Source organism: Saprolegnia parasitica (assembly GCF_000151545.1).
Source record: "Saprolegnia parasitica CBS 223.65 unplaced genomic scaffold supercont2.2, whole genome shotgun sequence".
NCBI lineage: Eukaryota > Oomycota > Saprolegniomycetes > Saprolegniales > Saprolegniaceae > Saprolegnia > Saprolegnia parasitica.
Genome location: NW_012156396.1, coordinates 9546 through 26666, shown reverse-complemented (window position 1 = coordinate 26666; position 17121 = coordinate 9546). Strand labels below are relative to the sequence as shown.

The 17121-nt window shown below is 58.9% G+C and overlaps 9 protein-coding genes across 9 annotated transcripts in view; 4 read left to right on the top strand and 5 right to left on the bottom strand.

The window, feature by feature from the left end:
* Positions 1-318: 318 nt before the first annotated feature.
* Positions 319-5677, bottom strand: SPRG_00531 (hypothetical protein; the record flags this gene model as incomplete). Its single annotated transcript, XM_012338758.1, has 4 exons — positions 3801-5677; positions 3025-3768; positions 2113-2976; positions 319-2077 (listed from the first exon to the last, which is right to left on the bottom strand). Exons 1-4 carry the CDS (start codon positions 5660-5662, stop codon positions 319-321), a joined length of 5229 nt encoding a protein of 1742 aa, XP_012194148.1. The 5' UTR covers positions 5663-5677.
* Positions 5678-6550: 873 nt separating this feature from the next.
* SPRG_00530 (hypothetical protein) lies at positions 6551-6913 on the top strand (the record flags this gene model as incomplete). Its single annotated transcript, XM_012338757.1, has 1 exon — positions 6551-6913. The coding sequence occupies one exon, from the start codon at positions 6551-6553 to the stop codon at positions 6911-6913; it is 363 nt and encodes a 120-aa protein (XP_012194147.1).
* A 622-nt stretch (positions 6914-7535) lies between these two features.
* On the top strand, positions 7536-8827 carry SPRG_00529 (hypothetical protein; the record flags this gene model as incomplete). The annotated part of the gene is made up of 8 exons (XM_012338756.1): positions 7536-7602; positions 7648-7658; positions 7701-7729; positions 7779-7803; positions 7853-8017; positions 8068-8312; positions 8366-8473; positions 8518-8827. 8 exons carry the CDS (start codon positions 7536-7538, stop codon positions 8825-8827), a joined length of 960 nt encoding a protein of 319 aa, XP_012194146.1.
* Positions 8828-8841: 14 nt separating this feature from the next.
* On the bottom strand, positions 8842-10342 carry SPRG_00528 (hypothetical protein; the record flags this gene model as incomplete). Its single annotated transcript, XM_012338755.1, has 6 exons — positions 8842-9079; positions 9126-9411; positions 9457-9498; positions 9550-9631; positions 9686-10246; positions 10292-10342. 6 exons carry the CDS (start codon positions 10340-10342, stop codon positions 8842-8844), a joined length of 1260 nt encoding a protein of 419 aa, XP_012194145.1.
* Positions 10343-10839: 497 nt separating this feature from the next.
* SPRG_00527 (hypothetical protein) lies at positions 10840-11463 on the top strand. The gene has a single exon (XM_012338754.1). It carries the CDS (start codon positions 10878-10880, stop codon positions 11370-11372), a length of 495 nt encoding a protein of 164 aa, XP_012194144.1. The 5' UTR covers positions 10840-10877; the 3' UTR covers positions 11373-11463.
* Positions 11464-12018: 555 nt separating this feature from the next.
* SPRG_00526 (hypothetical protein) lies at positions 12019-14348 on the top strand. Its single transcript, XM_012338753.1, has 2 exons — positions 12019-13927; positions 13978-14348. Exons 1-2 carry the CDS (start codon positions 12080-12082, stop codon positions 14260-14262), a joined length of 2133 nt encoding a protein of 710 aa, XP_012194143.1. The 5' UTR covers positions 12019-12079; the 3' UTR covers positions 14263-14348.
* On the bottom strand, positions 14262-14989 carry SPRG_00525 (hypothetical protein). Its single transcript, XM_012338752.1, has 4 exons — positions 14916-14989; positions 14618-14869; positions 14498-14564; positions 14262-14451 (listed from the first exon to the last, which is right to left on the bottom strand). The coding sequence occupies exons 1-4, from the start codon at positions 14982-14984 to the stop codon at positions 14345-14347; spliced, it is 495 nt and encodes a 164-aa protein (XP_012194142.1). The 5' UTR covers positions 14985-14989; the 3' UTR covers positions 14262-14344.
* Positions 14990-15095: 106 nt separating this feature from the next.
* SPRG_00524 (hypothetical protein) lies at positions 15096-16006 on the bottom strand. Its single transcript, XM_012338751.1, has one exon. The coding sequence runs from the start codon at positions 15979-15981 to the stop codon at positions 15256-15258; it is 726 nt and encodes a 241-aa protein (XP_012194141.1). The 5' UTR covers positions 15982-16006; the 3' UTR covers positions 15096-15255.
* Positions 16007-16757: 751 nt separating this feature from the next.
* The window catches only part of SPRG_18920 (hypothetical protein), a gene marked incomplete at both ends in the record, with an annotated part of 3872 nt that continues 3508 nt past the window's right edge, over positions 16758-17121 (bottom strand). The window contains one exon of the mRNA XM_012339412.1: positions 16758-17108. Coding sequence (XP_012194802.1) covers positions 16758-17108 — 351 coding nt within the window. The remainder of the gene's footprint in view (positions 17109-17121) is intronic.

Sequence of the window (17121 nt, the reverse complement as noted above, 5' to 3'; positions counted from 1 at the left end):
CGAGATGGCTGCGTCGCCATGTTGGGGTCGACGGCCATCTCCTCGATCGATCACGTGTGATCGCGCTGTCGGAGCTTGCGGTAGCAGCCATTGCCATTGCGCATTCTTTCGGGTGATGACGAGCTCTAGCGACGCCGCGATGCGCCGAGAATGAAACGGGTAACGTTAGAGAGTGTACTTGAGTCCTGGTGGAGGCGAGTATGCGGAAGTCCTGGGCGGTAGAAAGTCCAAGCCGATTTTGGGACCGCTGTATTAACAGTATAAAATCAGTGTTCCTTGTCGCGCTCCAACGCACAAGCCGAAAGCGGTCGCATCGATCTACTCGATGAGCGGATAGGCATGCTTGAGTCGACGCCGACTCTTCACATCCATCTCCGTGTAGTGAGCTCGGGGTACGTGGAGCTGGAAGCGGCGCCAGGTTTTGATGTCGAGCGCGTAAAACGTGTCACGAAGCGAGAGAATGAGCATGCCGTTCATCGCAGCCGACGCCTTGTCCAAGTAGTAGACGCCCTGGAATTGCCACTTTTCAAGGTTAAACAAGTACTTGGCCTCGCAGCTCAAGTGGTGTGAGACCGGCGACTCGTTCGGAAGATCGGGATATCGCCAGCGCTCAATACCATAGCACAGAAGGAGACAACCCACGCAGAGCAAAAGGAGCTCGACAAAGCGCGTTCGATCGCCAATGCGCAGGACGCCGCTCTGACACACCAGCTGGAGGTTCAGATCGATCGCGGCGCAGGTCCGCGCCACGGTAGCCGAGTGCGTCACGGGCGACACAAAGCTCCAGATCGCCGAGATCAACCACAAGAGGTATGTGGCTTTGGTCATATAGAGTCGCGCATATTGCTGCGTGTAGACCATAAGAATGTCGTTGAGGACGTAAATAAACCACGTGACTTCGCCCGCACTGAGAACCGTGAGGACGGCGCTTGAGACGGTCGTTTGAAACAGCGTGACGATGCCACTTTGGACGAGGTCGACGCGCGCGGTACTGAGGACAGCCATGGCCGTGAGACTGCGCAAGAGTAGCAGCGGACGACCCACCCAGACGATACCGGCGACGCGGTTGAGGCCAAAGAGGTGGCTGCCCGAGATCTGGCCACGGCTCCCGAGCATATGGAAGACGACGAGAATACTCACAGCAACCAGTACAAAGGTGACGTACATGACGCCGGTGCGCAGGACAAGCGCGATATTTTTCGGTATTTCGAGGGCATTGGGCTCAAAAGTCGTGGTTGTCATCAAGGTCGAGAGCATGCTGAGTGCGCCAGCGTCTCCGACAAACTGGACAGCCTCGCGATACCCTGTCACCCAGTCCCAGAGAAAGAACCATCCAAAAAGCATAAATGCAGGGTCGCTTGGATCGAGGAGGTCGATTGCGAGGAGTTGCGGCGTCGACCCGTTGAGAGCGTACTGAACGATTGTGACGTGGGCTGTTTGAACGGCGACGACGGCTGCGTCGACAGCAACTTGTAGCGCATCGAGTTGGTCGGTGGGAAAGCTCACGTTTGTAAATGACTGTGCTGCCACTACCATGGCGGCGCAGCTCGAGGGGCTAAACGTTTCGATCGAGCACGCGTTACCGACGTTGCTCGTGCCCGACATCTGATGAGCGAGTGGGGCAAAGACGACCTGGTTGATACTTGGAGCAATGTACTCGCCAAACAACGTGCCACAGACGGCAGAGAGGCCGAAAAAACCACTCAACGTACTTGCTGTCGTATTGTGGGGCATCATCAAGTCGACAGCGACATCGCAGAAGGGGTTGCCGCCGAGGAGGATAACGTTACTCTCGACCCACGCAGTTGGCACTGCCGCCAACGACGGCACGATTAGCGCTCCGTATGCCGTGGCGGCCGCTGCTTTTGTGGCCAAATTCGTGCTGAGGAGGCGAGTAAACAGCTGCTGCAATCGCAAGAGCGCTGGCGGGACAGGGACATGCAGCACGTCAATCGACCCAAAGGGCCCAATGTGCGCGCGCACCAACCCAAAGCCAAGACTGAACGGCGGTGTCAGCGTCCCGTTCTGGCTCATAACGTCTTCAAGGCTCGAGCCATTCACATAGGCAAAGTGCGGGCTGTCACGCAACAGACTTTTCCCATACAGAGCGACGAGTTGGCACGAACGGCGTCGAGGTCGGCGCCAAACGACCAGTACATCTTGAGCGACGTCTGGTCTTTCCACGCCCACGAACCCACCGTCTGCTTGAGCGTGATCGCATAGCGAAAGCCAAACGCAGTCTCGACGTCGAAGGCATCAAAGAGGCCGAGCCGCTTGTAGTTTTGCCACTGCAGCGTAAACGACGCGATCGCATACGTTGTCCAGAGACGCACTTCGTCTGCAATGCTCGTGCCAGGATCGCGACTGGCCGATCGCCAGGCCAGGCCGGCCGCACTCGCGTTCAAGTCGTACCCAAACGCGATCTCAAAGGCGTTTCCCCACGCGTGTTGAAAGCTCGCCCAGTCGGTGTTGCGGACAAACGCCTCGAGATACACGGCGCCGTTGGTGTTGTAGGCTGCACACCGCGTCTGCCGCGCTGCCGAGTTGGCCATGGCCCAGCGCCGCTCAAAGTCGAGGTAGCAAAACGACGTAAACACATACGGCAGCGTGCTCGGGGGCGTCATCCGTAGACCTGCGATCGCAGCGCCGAGGTCGCTCGCGAGGGTCTCCAAGTAGATGACATTCGTGTAGAGCGACTGCGACATGACCAAGGTCGTCGAACCATTGTAGAGCAAGGCGTCTGCAAACCCGACGTCGTCGAGGCGCCACGTCATGGGCGTCGTCGCATAAAACAGCTGGGTGTTGAACCAATTGCCGAGAAAGGCGTCGATGCCGGTGCTGTTGAAGCCGGGCCAGAAAAAGTCGTTGGCGAGGTTCTGGCCCGAGACGGAGATGAAGACGATGCTGCTAGCGATCGTCAGCACGAGGTAGCCAAAGCCGAGCACGACCATCAGCGTGTTCCATGGGACGCGGTGGCTACAGCAGTGCAAAAGGTAGCCGCGCCATGTGCTGGTACTGACGCACTTTGTCGTTGGTTCGACAATAGGCGCCGAAAGAATTGCAGTCCTGATGGGCCGCGCTCGCACCGAAAGCGACGGTGATCGCATGTGGAGCGTCGAGTTTGTTCGATGCTTCTCGGTGGTGTGTCGTTTCTTCCAGACGACCCAGAGTTTGATGTCAAAGACATAGTCGTTGCCCTTGAATTGAAACGGAATGAGCCCGCACAGTGTGCACATGGCGTGGTCCATACACCAATTGGCCGTGTTCTCGATCGTGAGTATGCGAAGGTTTAAAAAGGCTTCACCGGCCGCAGATATGACCGTTGGTTTGGCTTCGTTCGCCGAGCGACGCAGCGGCGCGATTCGAGCTGCTCGGCGCGACAGATGCAAAAGAAGAATCGCGACGATGATGGACCCTACTGTGATCACTACTAGCATCTGCATGCGATCCCAGCTCCCGATCTCGAGTCGACCGCTTACACACAGGAGCTGGGCATCAAAGTTGACGCTCGCGCAGGTCCGTGCGATGGACGCGGTGGGCCGCACCGGATCCAGGATCGAGTAGAGAAGGATGATGATCCACGTCAAGGCAGCGCTTATCGGTGCGTACGTGGGTGCGCTCTCGGGAAAGATGACGAGGAGGATGTCGACAAGAACGTACGAGAGCCAAGCGACTTCGCTTGTCAAAACCGCCGTCTCAAAGAACGACCGCGTCTCAAAAGCGAGGCCGGTCCAGCCGTAGTGCGGGCTTAGCGCCATGGGCGCAGTGCTTAGTAGGATGATGGCTGTGACGCCTCGCACGAGAAAGACGGGGCGACCGACCCAAACAAAGGCGGCGACGCGGTTGAAGAAAAGAGGTTGCGACCTGCGATTTGAAACTCGATCCACGCACAGCGAAGCAAGACAAATGCAGCGACAAAGCCTAAGACGGCGGTCGAGTAGAGAACAATGTACCAGAGATAGTTGCACGTGCTCCGGGGCACCTCCAGCGCCATCGCATCGAATCCGATCGGGGGTACAGCGGTCGAGATGAGCGTCATCGACCCGACGTCGCCTTCAAACTTGACCACTTCCCGCGTTCCAACCGCCCAGTCGTAGAGGTGCACCCAGCCAAAGACACCCCATTCCGTCAACAATTGATGCAGCAGAAGAGGGTCCGAGCCATTGAGTAGAGCAAACTGCATGACTTCGACTTGAAGGATGGCTACTTCGTTCGACACGACAGCCGAAAGAGGCGTGAGAGCTTCAATGTCCTTCGAGCCCGCGACGAACGACGATGCAGCGATGATGTCGTCCACGCAGTCAGTTGAATGGCCACAGAGCTCGCGCAGTGGTGGCACGATGCTGCTGTCGTTCATGCTAGCGCCCAGCACAGCAAACGCGAGACTGTGCGCTGTGTACGTCAGCGTCATTTGGTCTTGGGAGCCACAAATATCGTAAAAACCAAAGGTTGGCTGGGCGAACGACGTCTGGCTGGCGCCTGTGATGCAGAAAGGGTTGCCACCATAGTACGACAGCGTCGGTTGCAGCCACGACGATGGCGTCGCGAGCACGGTGCGGGGGTTGTGGACGGACTGCGCCGAGCTTTTGGAGATGGCGCGGGCAAACGCTGCGTCAAAGTAGAAGGCGAGCATCGCCAGCGAGTGCGGTAGTGCCACGTAGCGCATGTCGATCGAGAGGAGCGGACCAACGTGCGCATGCAGGAGCGCGACAGGCAGCATCGTCGGGTCGGTGCCCTGGACAGCTTCAAAATTGACTTGGCTAGCGTTCACACGCACCAGCGATACGTCTTGGACACCGGCGGCCCAGAGATCGTTGAAGAGCGCCCAGTAGCATTTATGGCTCGTCCACATATAGTCCCGTGACACTATCGGAAGATTCTTGACGCTAATGCTCTCTTCCATGCCGAGTGCATTCGCAATCACAACGGTCTCGGTCGCGCCGCCTTGCCAGAGGTTGTGCCACTGCAGTGCAAACCGGCGTAAACGATGTGTCGTCCAGTACGCAACTTCGTCGTCAACCGTCGTGTCGGCGCTGGCCGTGGCAGTCACCCACGCAGGGCCGTCGACATCGTCTACTACTGCGTCGAGAATCGCCGTTTGAAAGCCCGAGCCCGCTGTGCTCATCCAGTCGTCCCAGTCGACATTGCGCAGCAGCGCCTCGAGGTACACGGCCGCGTTGTCGCTATCAGCTGCAGCACATCTCGCTTGGCGGCGCAGTGTGTGGGCGAGCTCCCAGCGGCGATCCATGTCAACCCAGCAGTTTTGCGTTGGCAGCCAGAGCGCATAGTCCATCGTGACGGCGCGGAGACCCCGCACGGCTTCGAGGAGCGTCATGGCACCGAGGACGCTCCGAACGTACGAGGGGTTGACGCCGATCTGGTTGACGCTGCTGCTGTAGTCGCTCTTGAAGAAGAGGCCGGGACTGCGCAGATCCAGGTCGGTTGATGCGTTCGTCGCAGAGGTAAGCGCCCGATTGAACGCGTCGGCGACAAACGATTGCATGCCGGTTGTGTTAAAGCCCGCCCAGAAGAGGTCGTTGGTCATGCTCGGGCCCAGGAGGTAGACAAAGTAGACGCTCAAGGCCGAGGTGCCGACGAGGTACACAACGCCGGCCACGCACCACGCGACGTTCAAGAGGGTTCCCGTGTCCTGGTACACCATCAGGGTCGTGGCGCGACGCGCAGAGAACAGGGTAGTGTCTGCGACGAGCGCAGTCATAGGTTGCACCGGTGTCATGGGTCCACGGCTACGCCTCGCGTCGTTCTTTCAAGTGCTGAAACGGCTTTGCGCCTTTTCGGGACGGGCGTAACTTTCCCGCGCCTTTTCAAACAGAGAGATGGACCCAAGGGGCATGGGCAATTTGCAGCAGCGCGCGGAGGGTCACCATCAATCAAGCGCACCGGACGGAGCGTACCAAGAACCTCGTGCCCGTCTAATGCGCTCAATGTGATTGCATATCGCTCCAGTCGGTTCAACTACAACGACGACGACCCTTGCCCCTTGTGCACTCGAACGTCCGCCTCCGTACGTTGATGCAACGACAACAACCAAGCCAAAAACTTACTACGCTCAAGTCGGACCTCGCCACGCAATTGACCGCGAATCATAGGAAGCGTGGTTTTGGACTTGAAACAGCTCGTGCAGTACGGGTAGAGGGTCGTTGGCTGCAGAGGCAGTTCTGCCTGTGACTAGTAATGATCTACTACTCTGTATATTGACGGCCTCCCGGTACCGGTACTAACGTCAAGTCTCGATTGATTAAAGCAAAACCAACTTTGCACCTCTTGTTACCGCGACTGCTTCGTGCGGGATTTACCGTTGGGCTCGTATCCGGCGGGCGAAACTGGGCAAAATGGGTGCAACCGCCTAGGATGACCGGATAAAACAGAGTTATATCCTCGCGTCCGGATAGAATGGGCCAAACCATGAGTATCCCCCAAAAGATACGCGTATCCGAAACGGGTTCAAGGGCAAATGGATCGCATGCGTCACGCAACATAGCTTCATTTTTGCTTTTGCCTCGGCCCCGCAACTCGCAAGCGCAGCAGCATGTCTCTCCTTCGCCAGACTACCGGCCATTACATGCGGTCTTTCGGGCGTCCGTTGCCGCCAAGCAGTCGCCACAACCACCACACCACGCGCACCTTCCACTTGCCCATCGTGGTGACGCCAGTCTCGTCATGCATTGCCTCAACGTCATCGACTCTCCACGATACCGCTGGCAGTGCCTTGCTCGCGACGAAGCAGCAACTGACAGGTCACTACGTGCCTCGCAATCTCATTGGCCTCACGGCGTCGCTCTCTCAGTCTCTCGACGACTTCATCGACAATTTGATGACAATTCCGACACTCCTCTTTGCAAAATACCCGCCCAGCATGAACAGCATCGACGACGACGAAGCCGAGTTGTAGCTATGACGACCAGGCTCGAGCTCGAAAGCGAGCCATCATTATAATGCAAGTCTTGCGTTGCAGCATCGTCATGGGATGCGAGTACATGGTCACAATGCACAGCAGCGAACGACATCTTACGCACCAAGACATGGCTTCGGACGAGCCACACAGGGTCGATTGGAGCCCCACGGGAAAAAAGTGAAGCGGAAGACATGACTTCGGACGAGCCACACAGGATCGATTGGAGCCCAGCACGATGATTAGCCATGAGCCCATGCATCTGCATTTTGCAATGATCGTTTCGCCACCTCAAAGACGACCACCTCGTGCGGTCTGTGAACCTAGCCACTGAAGCTGGGGCTGTCTCTATGGACGCTGGTGCGGTGGTCTCGGGCTTGAACGCTCCACGTCCTGTGCTACGACCCAGTACACTGTAGTTTTGTCTGCCGAGATCCATTCAAACGTCAAGAACATCGTTGTAGTGTTTCGTAGAGTACAATTGTCTTCCTCATCGACAAGCGAAGACACTTGTGCATTTTTTCATTATGGTTTTCCGGTCTGTCCGCTTGCCACGTGTGGCCCGAAAAAGATATGTTTTTGTCCAATCAGCAATTGGCAGAGCATTTTGGGAAAGGCAGGCATGGCGTGCGTCGTCGTCGGGATCGCGACGATGGACGTAGTGCACCGCATTCCGGGCTACCCCGACGGTACTCTGGCTTCTCTCGCTGCGCAATGGACTCATGCTCTCGTAGAGGACACCAAGGTACGGCTAGCTACGCTAGGCGAACGCGCTCATGCCCTCTAGACGCGCATTCGAGCGACGCGCAAAGCTCGGTACGCTCGCCTTCGTCCGGCATGTAGCAGCAACTGATGCTGGACGTAGCGGCGGCAATGGCACCAACGTTCTGGTGACCGACGTCGGTAATCACAGGACACACTCACCATGGCAGCGAGTAGATTGTCAGCGCGCAGCTGGCGTGCTTCGCCTCGTACCACTGGATTGGGAGCCTCGTGGATCCGTCAACCAACGCAGATGCGCGCTTCATCGTTGACGACCTCTCAGCGCACGGCGTGTACACGTCGTCCTGCCAAGTCCATGCGTCTGGCTCGATGCCCACGTCGGTAGGCCGGTCGTCGCCGTCAACATCCTCACTTCCTCTTCGTTTGTGTAGCACATTCTGCTGAGCGATGCAAATGGATCGCGTACGATCTTTCATCACCGCGAGCTGCCCGAAGTGAGCGACGAGCATGTTGCGACGGCGCTCGCAACGCTCGTGGATGTTGCGTGGATCCATTTCGAATGCCGGGAGGCGCAGAGTCAGCTCCGTATGATCCGCATCGCCCGCGCGACGCAGCCACACGCCACCATCTCGCTCGAGGTCGAGGGCCCGCGCCACGCCTGGGACGACGTCCAGCCGTACGCACACGCCATTTCTACCTCTTTGTACGAACCATCGTTCTTCGGTCTAGGCTCCTTTCGCACGCTACCTACGCCTTCATCGCTCAAGGCTACGTCACGTCGCTGGGCTATGCCACCGCACGTGACTTCTTTCATGCGCTGGCAACCACCGCCACGAGGTGTGCATCCGACCATTCCACCGGTTATGACAATGTTGCTGTAGCGAGCTTCGCGCAGTCGTGGTACCGTGGGGATCGGATGGTGCGTTCGTCTGGTGCACGGCGACGAACTGCATGGACCATGTGCCGGTGGATCCGATTCCAAAGCCGCTCGACACAGTCGGGGCCGGCGACACGCTCGTGGGGGCGACCATCTCGGCGCTTGGCGCTGGACTCGCGATTCAAGACGCCGTGGCCATTGGCTGCCGTGTGGCGCGGACCAAGTGCCTCCAGATCGGACTGGAGTTTGAGCCCACGACCCTCGACACGTTCAGAGACGACGTAGTACGTTCGCTGCGCCGTAGTACTATGTAATGGATTGCGCGAGGTTATACACACGGAGCATTATCGTCGTTCTCCATGTGGTCGGCATGCAGCATCTCGACTAGAACGTCAATGAACTCGTCGCTTCGACTGTTGCTCGGCTGCATGAGCCCGACGGGCCACACGTGCAAATTGAGCGCGTGGACTTTGTGGATGCCGCGCATGTCGACCTGGAGGTGCATACGTCGCCATGGCAGCGAGAGGAGGTTGCTCAGCATGCCTTCGGAGATCGCTACCTCGTGCCTACAATAGCTCAAAATAGCCCAACAAAGAACCTCGACGGGGGTACCCTGCGTCGCACGGCTGGCCGTCCGACGTCATCGAGAGCTCAGGTCGCGCCGTCGGCAGAGCGGGAAATGTAGCACTGAGCTTGGCACCAAACGCCGACGTGGCTGCAAACCCATCGTGCAGCATCGTCCACTGCCAGACGCTCGACGAGTCCTTTGACGGCGGCAACTCGGGCAACGGGTTTGGGTTCATCGAGGCAGACGCATATGGCACGAGTTGGTCGCCTTCAATGACGGCGACCGCGGTCCGATACTTGAACCGTGCCAGCGCTTGCATGTACATGGACTCTAATGGCGTCGCATGAGCTGGCGTTGTCACTATTTGTAGCCTACGAGGAGCGCTCATGCTCTCCAAGAACGGCGCTACGGGGTTGTCTACAGGTAGTAGTACACTTGGATCGCGTTGCAAGACGACGAAACACAGACCTTCAAAGAGCAGCTCGTGGCCCGTCTTGCCGTAAATGAGCGTCATGGACAGGACCTGGTGCACCGCAAACTTCCACATGTTCTACACGCATGGGCTCCCTACTCTCTTGTCGTGCGTCGTCGTAGTAGTTGATACCTTGGAGGGCGACCCGCCGGCGCAGCGCGAGCCCAAGTGCGGCGAACACAATGAGACGTACGACGTACACGCAATCTTTTGCTTGGCAAAGATATCTTGGAGGTACACGAGGCTCTGGCGCGTAATGAGCCCGCCAAGCGAGTGCCCCACGAAGCTAATGCGATGGCCACGCGGTGACGATTGGTACGTCAAGAGCAGGTCCGAGATTTCGGCCGCCAAGTTGGACCCGCACTTCTCGAGACCGCGCTGGGTCTTGCCTTTGTTCGATCGGCTCTGCAGAAGGAGCATCTCGTCGTCAGCAAACGTCGACCGGAGCTTCTTGGCGATGGCTGCGAGATCGGTCGGCGACCCGTACACGCCGTGCACGAGGACAAAGATGTGGCGAGGCAGCACTGGCTTCGCGGTACTCGCCGGGACCTCGGACGCGATCGGGTTGGTCGCTTGAAGCGAGTGCAGCCGGCGCTGCGTCTCAGAGACGCGCGCCTTGAGGAGGTTGGCGCGGCCGCGCCAGAGTGCGTGCATGGTGCTGTGCAGTAGCGAGCTGTTGGCCTCTGCTTGGCTCTACGACGACCATGATGCCAGCGCCATGAGGCCATGCGCGCGTACGAGGTGGATGGTCAAGAGCGCGAGGTGGTCCTGGAGCGCGTCGAGGTCCATGCGGCGACACCGGCGATCTTTTCCACTAAAACAACCCGTGAGGTTAAACCCACCCAACTTAACTTGCTGCGACAAGGCAGCGACGCCAATGAATCGACGAGGCGCCGCGGTACCGGCAAGCGACGTACTGGCTGCGTACTCTTGTAGCTCGCTATACCATGCGACTCGTGCGAGAATGCTTTGTTACCGCAATCGGCCAAGGGACGAGCCATCGTAGTATTGCGCCAAGTGGCGTGGGTTTAGCCACTGAATCTGGGGTTTCGCCCGACTTCTTCACCGAGCATATCATCCGGCTCTAAAACCACGCACCTCAACTGCAAGAACGACCAGGCATCGACCGCTCGGACGCAGCATACAGAGCAAGGTACTTGCCTGCATCACAGCCATGGATTCTATCTCGATGGACGATAGAGATGCATTGGCGATAGACGAATGCGTCGACGGTACCGCCGGATACATTACGGTAAAGAGGCGTGATTTTAAACTATGGAAATAATAGTGAAAGCAAGAGAGTGCATTTTGCCGAGACAGCAGCATGAGCCAACTTGCCGAGGATGACGACGTCGTGGTCGTTGGCGCCCGTCCTGCACCGCCGTCCGACGATGACGACATCCTTGTCACAGATGCCGCTGGCAACCCGATCGTGATCATGCGGCCGATCGTAGCCTCGAGCGGTCGGCGAAATCGTGGGCGACGACGGCCGCCTCCACCGCCCGCCGTGGCCAACGCCGACGTGATTGAGCTCCTCTCCGACAATGAAGACGCCAACCCGCGCATTGTACTCGATCCACAAGCACAAGCTCGCGCCAACGCGTTAGAGGAGAACCGGAAGCGCGAGCGCATCGTCGAGACCGCCAAGGCCAAGATGCGATGTCCCTTATGTCTCGACCCGTACGAGGAAATGGCATCGACGACCTGCGGGCACGTCTACTGCAAAGAGTGCATCACATTGGTCGTCGCCAAGATCCACAAGTGTCCTCTCTGCCAACGCAAGCTCGCCACACGAGACATCCATGCCATCTTTGTCTAACGGCACGCGAAATAGCATGCGCATCGCGTTTGTCACAATACCTCTAGCGTCTCGTGCATCCTATTTACGCTTGAAGACGCCTCTACATCGCTGCCGGCTCCATCCTTGCCAACATCGCCGCGATATGACTATCGTCGATCGCAAGGAACTTTATCAACATCAACGATGCCTCCAACTTCAACCTCGTGGAGCGACCATCCAGACAAGAATTGCTAGGTGCATTGGCCGCTCCGATGTGCTCGCCATGCCATGGTGCAGCGCTGACAACCGCGCGCGACCCTTTTGCGTTGTGCCACCTTGCGAGGTCGCTTGTGGGTTTCTATGTCGCCGCGCCTCGCCCAAGATGCCGCCCGTGTGCCAATACCCAACTCCCGCATGAGGCACTTGCGACAACATGGAAGCGCTGAGGCCGTGGCCATACCTTCGCAGCGCCATGGCGAAGGGCTCGCCTCGGCGCGAGGGCGTCGGTGCGACGCAGTACCCTGGTGCTGGGCTTGGTCGTGGCGCCTCTGCAGCCTGGCTAGGCGTCGGGAGATCTTCGATAAAAATACAAAGCGCGCTGTCAATAAAAAACGCCATCTGGCAGGCCGACTCTATGGGCGTCTCGGAATTTAATTGCGACGGTGTCAAATAAATTCGGGTTCGTGTTCGAATTCTGGCAACGGCCGCCCGAGACCGACGCTGAGCTTTCTGCAGTGAGCCATTTCATGGACCATCGACACCAAGGGCTCCTCTTGCGCTGGCAGCAGAACCGCCTCCAGATCCGGTACCACAGCCTTCAGATGCGTCGCTACATGCTTCAGCGCCAGGACGCGCGCGACCCGAACGAGATGCGGCTCATGCTCGACGACTACCTGCGCGACCACGGTCGCATGCAGCGCCTCGCCCGCCTCGAGCTGCGCGAGATGCGCGCCAACCAATTCCATCCGATGGTGGCCCGCCGCCAGCACCCGTTTGTAAACGAGGTGCTCGACGACATTAACATGAACACGGACGACGACGTCGTCGTCGTCGCACCACCGTCCGTGGCGCGGCGCCGGGCCGTCTCGCTCGATGTCAACATGCACAAACAAATCAACGTGCCTCGCATGACATTGGACGCGATACAGATCAAGGGACTCCGCCACGAGAGCTACGAAGCGCCACCGACGGCGTACCAGCCCCACGGCAACGAAGAGCCGCTCGTGTTGCAGCGCCGTTTCGTCCAGGATCGCATTGCCGTCCTGTCGCGCATGAAGACGCAGCTCACATCCATCCCTGGTGACGAGCGCTGGGCGACGCAGCTCGTGCTCAACCGCCACAGCATCGACCAGCCCGTCCCGATGCAAGGCGGGCTCACAGCGCTCCATGGCCTCGAAGAGCTCGTCTTGGCCTTCCTCGACGGACCGAGTCTGCTCAAGTGCACGCTCACGTGTGTGCGTTGGAGTCGCCTCTGCCGTCAAGACACCCTCTGGGAGAAGCTCCTCGTGTCACCGAACGAAGGCTACCCGCTGCGCACGCTCATGTCGTGCCCTCGCCCAACCCCGGCCATCCAAGTGTACATGCTCTTCTACACGAGCGGTCTCGCCGCAGGGCCCGCGTTTGTGCAGCAAGAGTTTATTCCTGACGAAGCGAACGAGGCGATACCGACCTCGTCGCGCCACCGCGACCTCTCGACGCTGCTCGAGTCGACGCCGATCGGCAGCGTCCACGTGTCGCGTCTCTTGTCGACCAAGAAGAACTGGTCGAACGCGCTCTTGTTTCCGACCGAGACGGCGCACCTGCATGGCGCGTCGTGCACAACGCTCAAGGCGTGGCTCGGCAAGCACTCGCCGCTGCCGCCCGAGACGCTCCGGTCGTTTTGCTTTCAGCTGCTCCACGGCTGCATTGCGCTGGACGTGGCCGGTATTGCGCACACGGACCTCTCGCTCAAGCACGTGCTCGTCTTCTCGAGCGATAGCGACGCGGTGCCGCTACTGCGTATTGACGGCCACGGCGCGTGGGAGCGCCAGAGCAGCACCTATGACCACGAGAGTGCGGTCTGGAGCTTGATCTTTACGACTCAAAACCGGGAGGAGAGTCGTTGGAAGAACCTGCTCTGCAGCTACCTCTACTTGATCCTGGACGTGTGCCTCGAAGGGCGGCTCGCGAATTTGCGCCAGCAGTCGCTGCTCCACTGCCTCGCGATGGACCGGCACAGCATGCCGCGCGACTTTCGCAGCCTCGCCGAGCACGGCGCGTATCTCTTGTACCACAACCTGCCCATGGACACGCTGCTCCACCACCCGTACTTGACGCAGACGCCATGGGACGCGGTCGACTGGCTCCGCGAGCTCCACCCACCGCGTGACCAGTCGACGTACCTCGAGAACATCCTAGCGCTCTACGCGACACCGCTGCCACCGTCCACGTCGACGTCGCCGGCGCGCCCGATCGCTGTGCCCGTCTCGGATGTGGGCCCGCGCTGCCTCCGCATGGCAGTCGGGGAGGCCGGGCTGCTTGCGAACCGGTTTACGTGCATCCGTGCACCGGCCGACGCGACGTCGTACTGGATGCAAGCGTTGGCGTCGAGCCAGGTATTCCTTTTCTCGTCCCACTGGTAGATGGCTTGACGGGACTGTTGTAGAGTGCGACGCTGGTGCGGCTCGACCTCTCGGCGCTGGAGCTCTCTAGCTCGACAATTCTCCAAGGCTTGAGCTTGCTCCCGCACATTACGGACCTCAAGCTGCCCAAGGCGATGCTTCGGGAAAGCAACATTGAGCGCTTTGTGGTTGCGTTCGCCAACAGCCTCCTCCCGGCGCTCTCGACGGTCGAAGACGCGTTCTTGGTCGCCGTGCGCCGCATGGAAGAGTCGTACGTCAAGCAGCTCGAGATGGTCGACTTTCTCTTGCAGCCAACGCGCGCCGTGTAGGGCTTTTCTCGGCTCTATTTAAGTGTTTTTCTTCTTGTATTCTCAAAAACCATGCGACTCAAGACAACAACTCGTGTTGACTCTACTCCATTTGCGTCGACTTTTTGCGTGGCGACGGCGCGCCGCGGCGGGTAAAGAGATCCAACATGGGGATTTCTTCGAGTTCCCGTCGGGAGCAGAGATACTCGCCTAGGAAACCATGCATGCAGCATGCGGTCCAGGAAGGAGGAGGTACCGAGGATGACGGTGATGGCGAGCGCGACGCCATGGACGATCCACCAGCTCCACGTCGACGGAAAGCCCTAGAAGCGTGCTTCAGACACGACACGCGAGCGCATGTGCGTAGTAGCAATACCTTGTACAAGCAGCACACGAGAAGGTCGAGCACATAGAGCGTGACGCCAAAGTCCAAGCACTTTTTCGCCCGCTCGACAAAGTAACAGAGCAGGACGGCGTTCACGAGGCCGCTCGTAATGTGTGCAAACGACGTCTTGATGCCGTCAATGCTCTCGAGCGCATGGAGGTCGTACGAGAAGAACTGGTCGAGCGAGAGGTGGGCCCCGTGGCAGAGCCCGAGAAGGACGCCGAGGCCGATGTAATGCGCGCACTAGAGCGTGCCTATGATGGGCCTCCGTCGGCCACGGTGGTCGTACCTGCATGCAGACGATCTGCAGCCCGATGAGCTTCGGGTCCCATTGCCCCCGGCCATAGAAGCGGGGCATCGCGTCGGAAACAAAAATGCCAAGCCGCGGTATCCGGATGATGTCCGGAAACCGTCACGCTTAAATTAAACTATGACGTGGCACGCGGACGTCGCTCTCACGGCATAATTATGATCTCGAAACGACGTCTCTATTAACGAATTAATGATGAACAAGGATGTCTACAACGACGACGACGACAAGAATGTGTTGCAATGCATGGCATGCAACGATGGCACAAGGGCAGGATAATAGAATAATAGACTAGGAGGAGTTAAATACGAGGTTGCGCTTATTCGACAGTGTCGTGCAAGAGGACGTCCTCGAGCAGCGCATCCATCGTCGAGAGTCGGCGCTCCTCAACAACCTCATCCGCCTCGGCGTCCATGATCTCGTCAAGGACTTCGTCGGCCATGGCGTCGTCTTGACGCTCATGCACGAGCGCGTCGGCTGCGGCCTCCATCGCAGCTTCGTCGTCATCGTCCATGACGGCACCCGGAAGCGTCGGCACGTCGTCGGGAGCGCTGTGCTTAGGCGAAGTGGCGTCGTCGGCTTCCGTTGGCAGTGCAAAGCGACATGTCGGGCATACGTTGTGCTCTTGGAGCCACGGGAGGCCGCACGGCGTGTGGAACGTGTGGCGACACGGCAGCTGCACGACGCAGTCGGCGGCCTTGAAGTCCGAGAGGCAGATGGGGCAGTCGGTGTTCGTCGCGCTGCCCGACGCTTCGACGGCCGACCACCACTGCTCTTTGAGTTCGCTCAAGAAGCGCTTGCTCGTCTTGGGCGGGCCTGGCTGCGGCGTTTGCATGGTCGCATTGATGAAAAGATCATCCAGGAGACTCGAGAGCCCGAGCTCCGAGCCGCCGAGAACCGACGAGAGCGCGTGCTGCAGCATCGAATTCAGTAGCGCTTCGTGGCTCGACGGCTCGCGAAAGTGCACAAAGACAAGCGCGGGACTCGACAGCGAGAGTCGCGTCGGCATCGGGCGGGGCACCTGATAGGCAGCGTCCGTATTCATGTCAAGCTAACGACGTGGCAAGTTGGGATATGACGACGGCGATCAGTGTATCGACGCACGCCAGCTGCTCGGTAGCAACGTCCGTTCGACGGGTGCACTTTCTTGCGATTGGCGCGTTTTTTTTCGGGTCCGAAGGTTCGAGCATCTTCTTATCCGAAGGTCCAAGCTGACTGGTTCGCACCACCTCTGAGGTCTTTGAGGTTCGACTCGGCTCCATAGGTACTCAAGTCATAACTCTATCAGCACTGTAACGCGGTGTGGACTGGAGCCTGACGGGACCGTGCGCTCGTGTTCCGTAGCGGGCGGTGGAAGTGCGACGGCACGGCGGCGGCTGCTTGATGGCTGATGACGCAGGCTACTCGACTGCGTGACATCTACGATGGATGTTGGCTCGACACGCGAGTGTGGCAGAGAACAGGGTGGTCGTTGCGAGGAAGTGCGAGGAAGTCAGCGTAAAAAGGAGTGTTGTTATTGAAGTGAATCATTACATTCAATTGTAAAGATATGGTGGAGTGTAGGTGCAGAACTCGGACCATCCGTCGCTGCACGCGACGAAGACAGGCACATCCCACGCTCTGGAACCTTCGATCGTGCGTGGTCCTTGCCACAGCTCGGGAAAGGATGGAAATGGAGGACCTTTGAAGAAGATCAGCAATGCTACGCTTCGAGACCAACACGACATCAATGTGCAACAACCTGCGTTCGGTGTTCTTATGCAAAATGAGCTAGCTACCTACGTATCGCGCTCACGCCTCGTCGGTGCGGTGAACAGTCATCTAGCCGCCTTCGTGGACGAGCTCAAAGAAGATGCCGTCGCCCGCAGCCACGAGCGCCTGCGGCGTCCCGCTCTGCGCCAACGCGCCCTGGTCAAACACGAGGATCCGGTCGCAGTCCAAGACCGTGTCCAAGCGGTGCGCGATCGTGAGCACCGTCGAGGTCGCAAACTCGGTCCGGATCACGCGCTGCAGCACCTTGTCCGTCGCGTGGTCGATGGCCGCCGTCGCTTCGTCCAGCACGACGACCTTGGCTTGCCGAAGGAGGGCGCGGGCCATGCACAGCATTTGGCGCTCGCCGACGCTAAAGTTCTCGCCGTTCTCGTCCACGGGGCCGAGGAGCTTTTCGTCGTGCTGCGAGACGCGG

Bases quoted from the DNA above. Each gene is read 5' to 3' on its own strand.
- SPRG_00527 (XM_012338754.1), top strand. From the start codon at position 10,878: ATGAGCCAACTTGCCGAGGATGACGACGTCGTGGTCGTTGGCGCCCGT.
- SPRG_00526 (XM_012338753.1), top strand. From the start codon at position 12,080: ATGGACCATCGACACCAAGGGCTCCTCTTGCGCTGGCAGCAGAACCGC. The intron at 13,928-13,977 runs GTATTCCTTTTC...GGACTGTTGTAG, and splicing joins AAGCGTTGGCGTCGAGCCAG to AGTGCGACGCTGGTGCGGCT.
- SPRG_00525 (XM_012338752.1), bottom strand. From the start codon at position 14,984: ATGCCCCGCTTCTATGGCCGGGGGCAATGGGACCCGAAGCTCATCGGG. The intron at 14,870-14,915 runs GTACGACCACCG...GGCACGCTCTAG, and splicing joins TGCAGATCGTCTGCATGCAG to TGCGCGCATTACATCGGCCT. The intron at 14,452-14,497 runs GTACCTCCTCCT...ATGGTTTCCTAG, and splicing joins CGCCATCACCGTCATCCTCG to GCGAGTATCTCTGCTCCCGA.
- SPRG_00524 (XM_012338751.1), bottom strand. From the start codon at position 15,981: ATGAATACGGACGCTGCCTATCAGGTGCCCCGCCCGATGCCGACGCGA.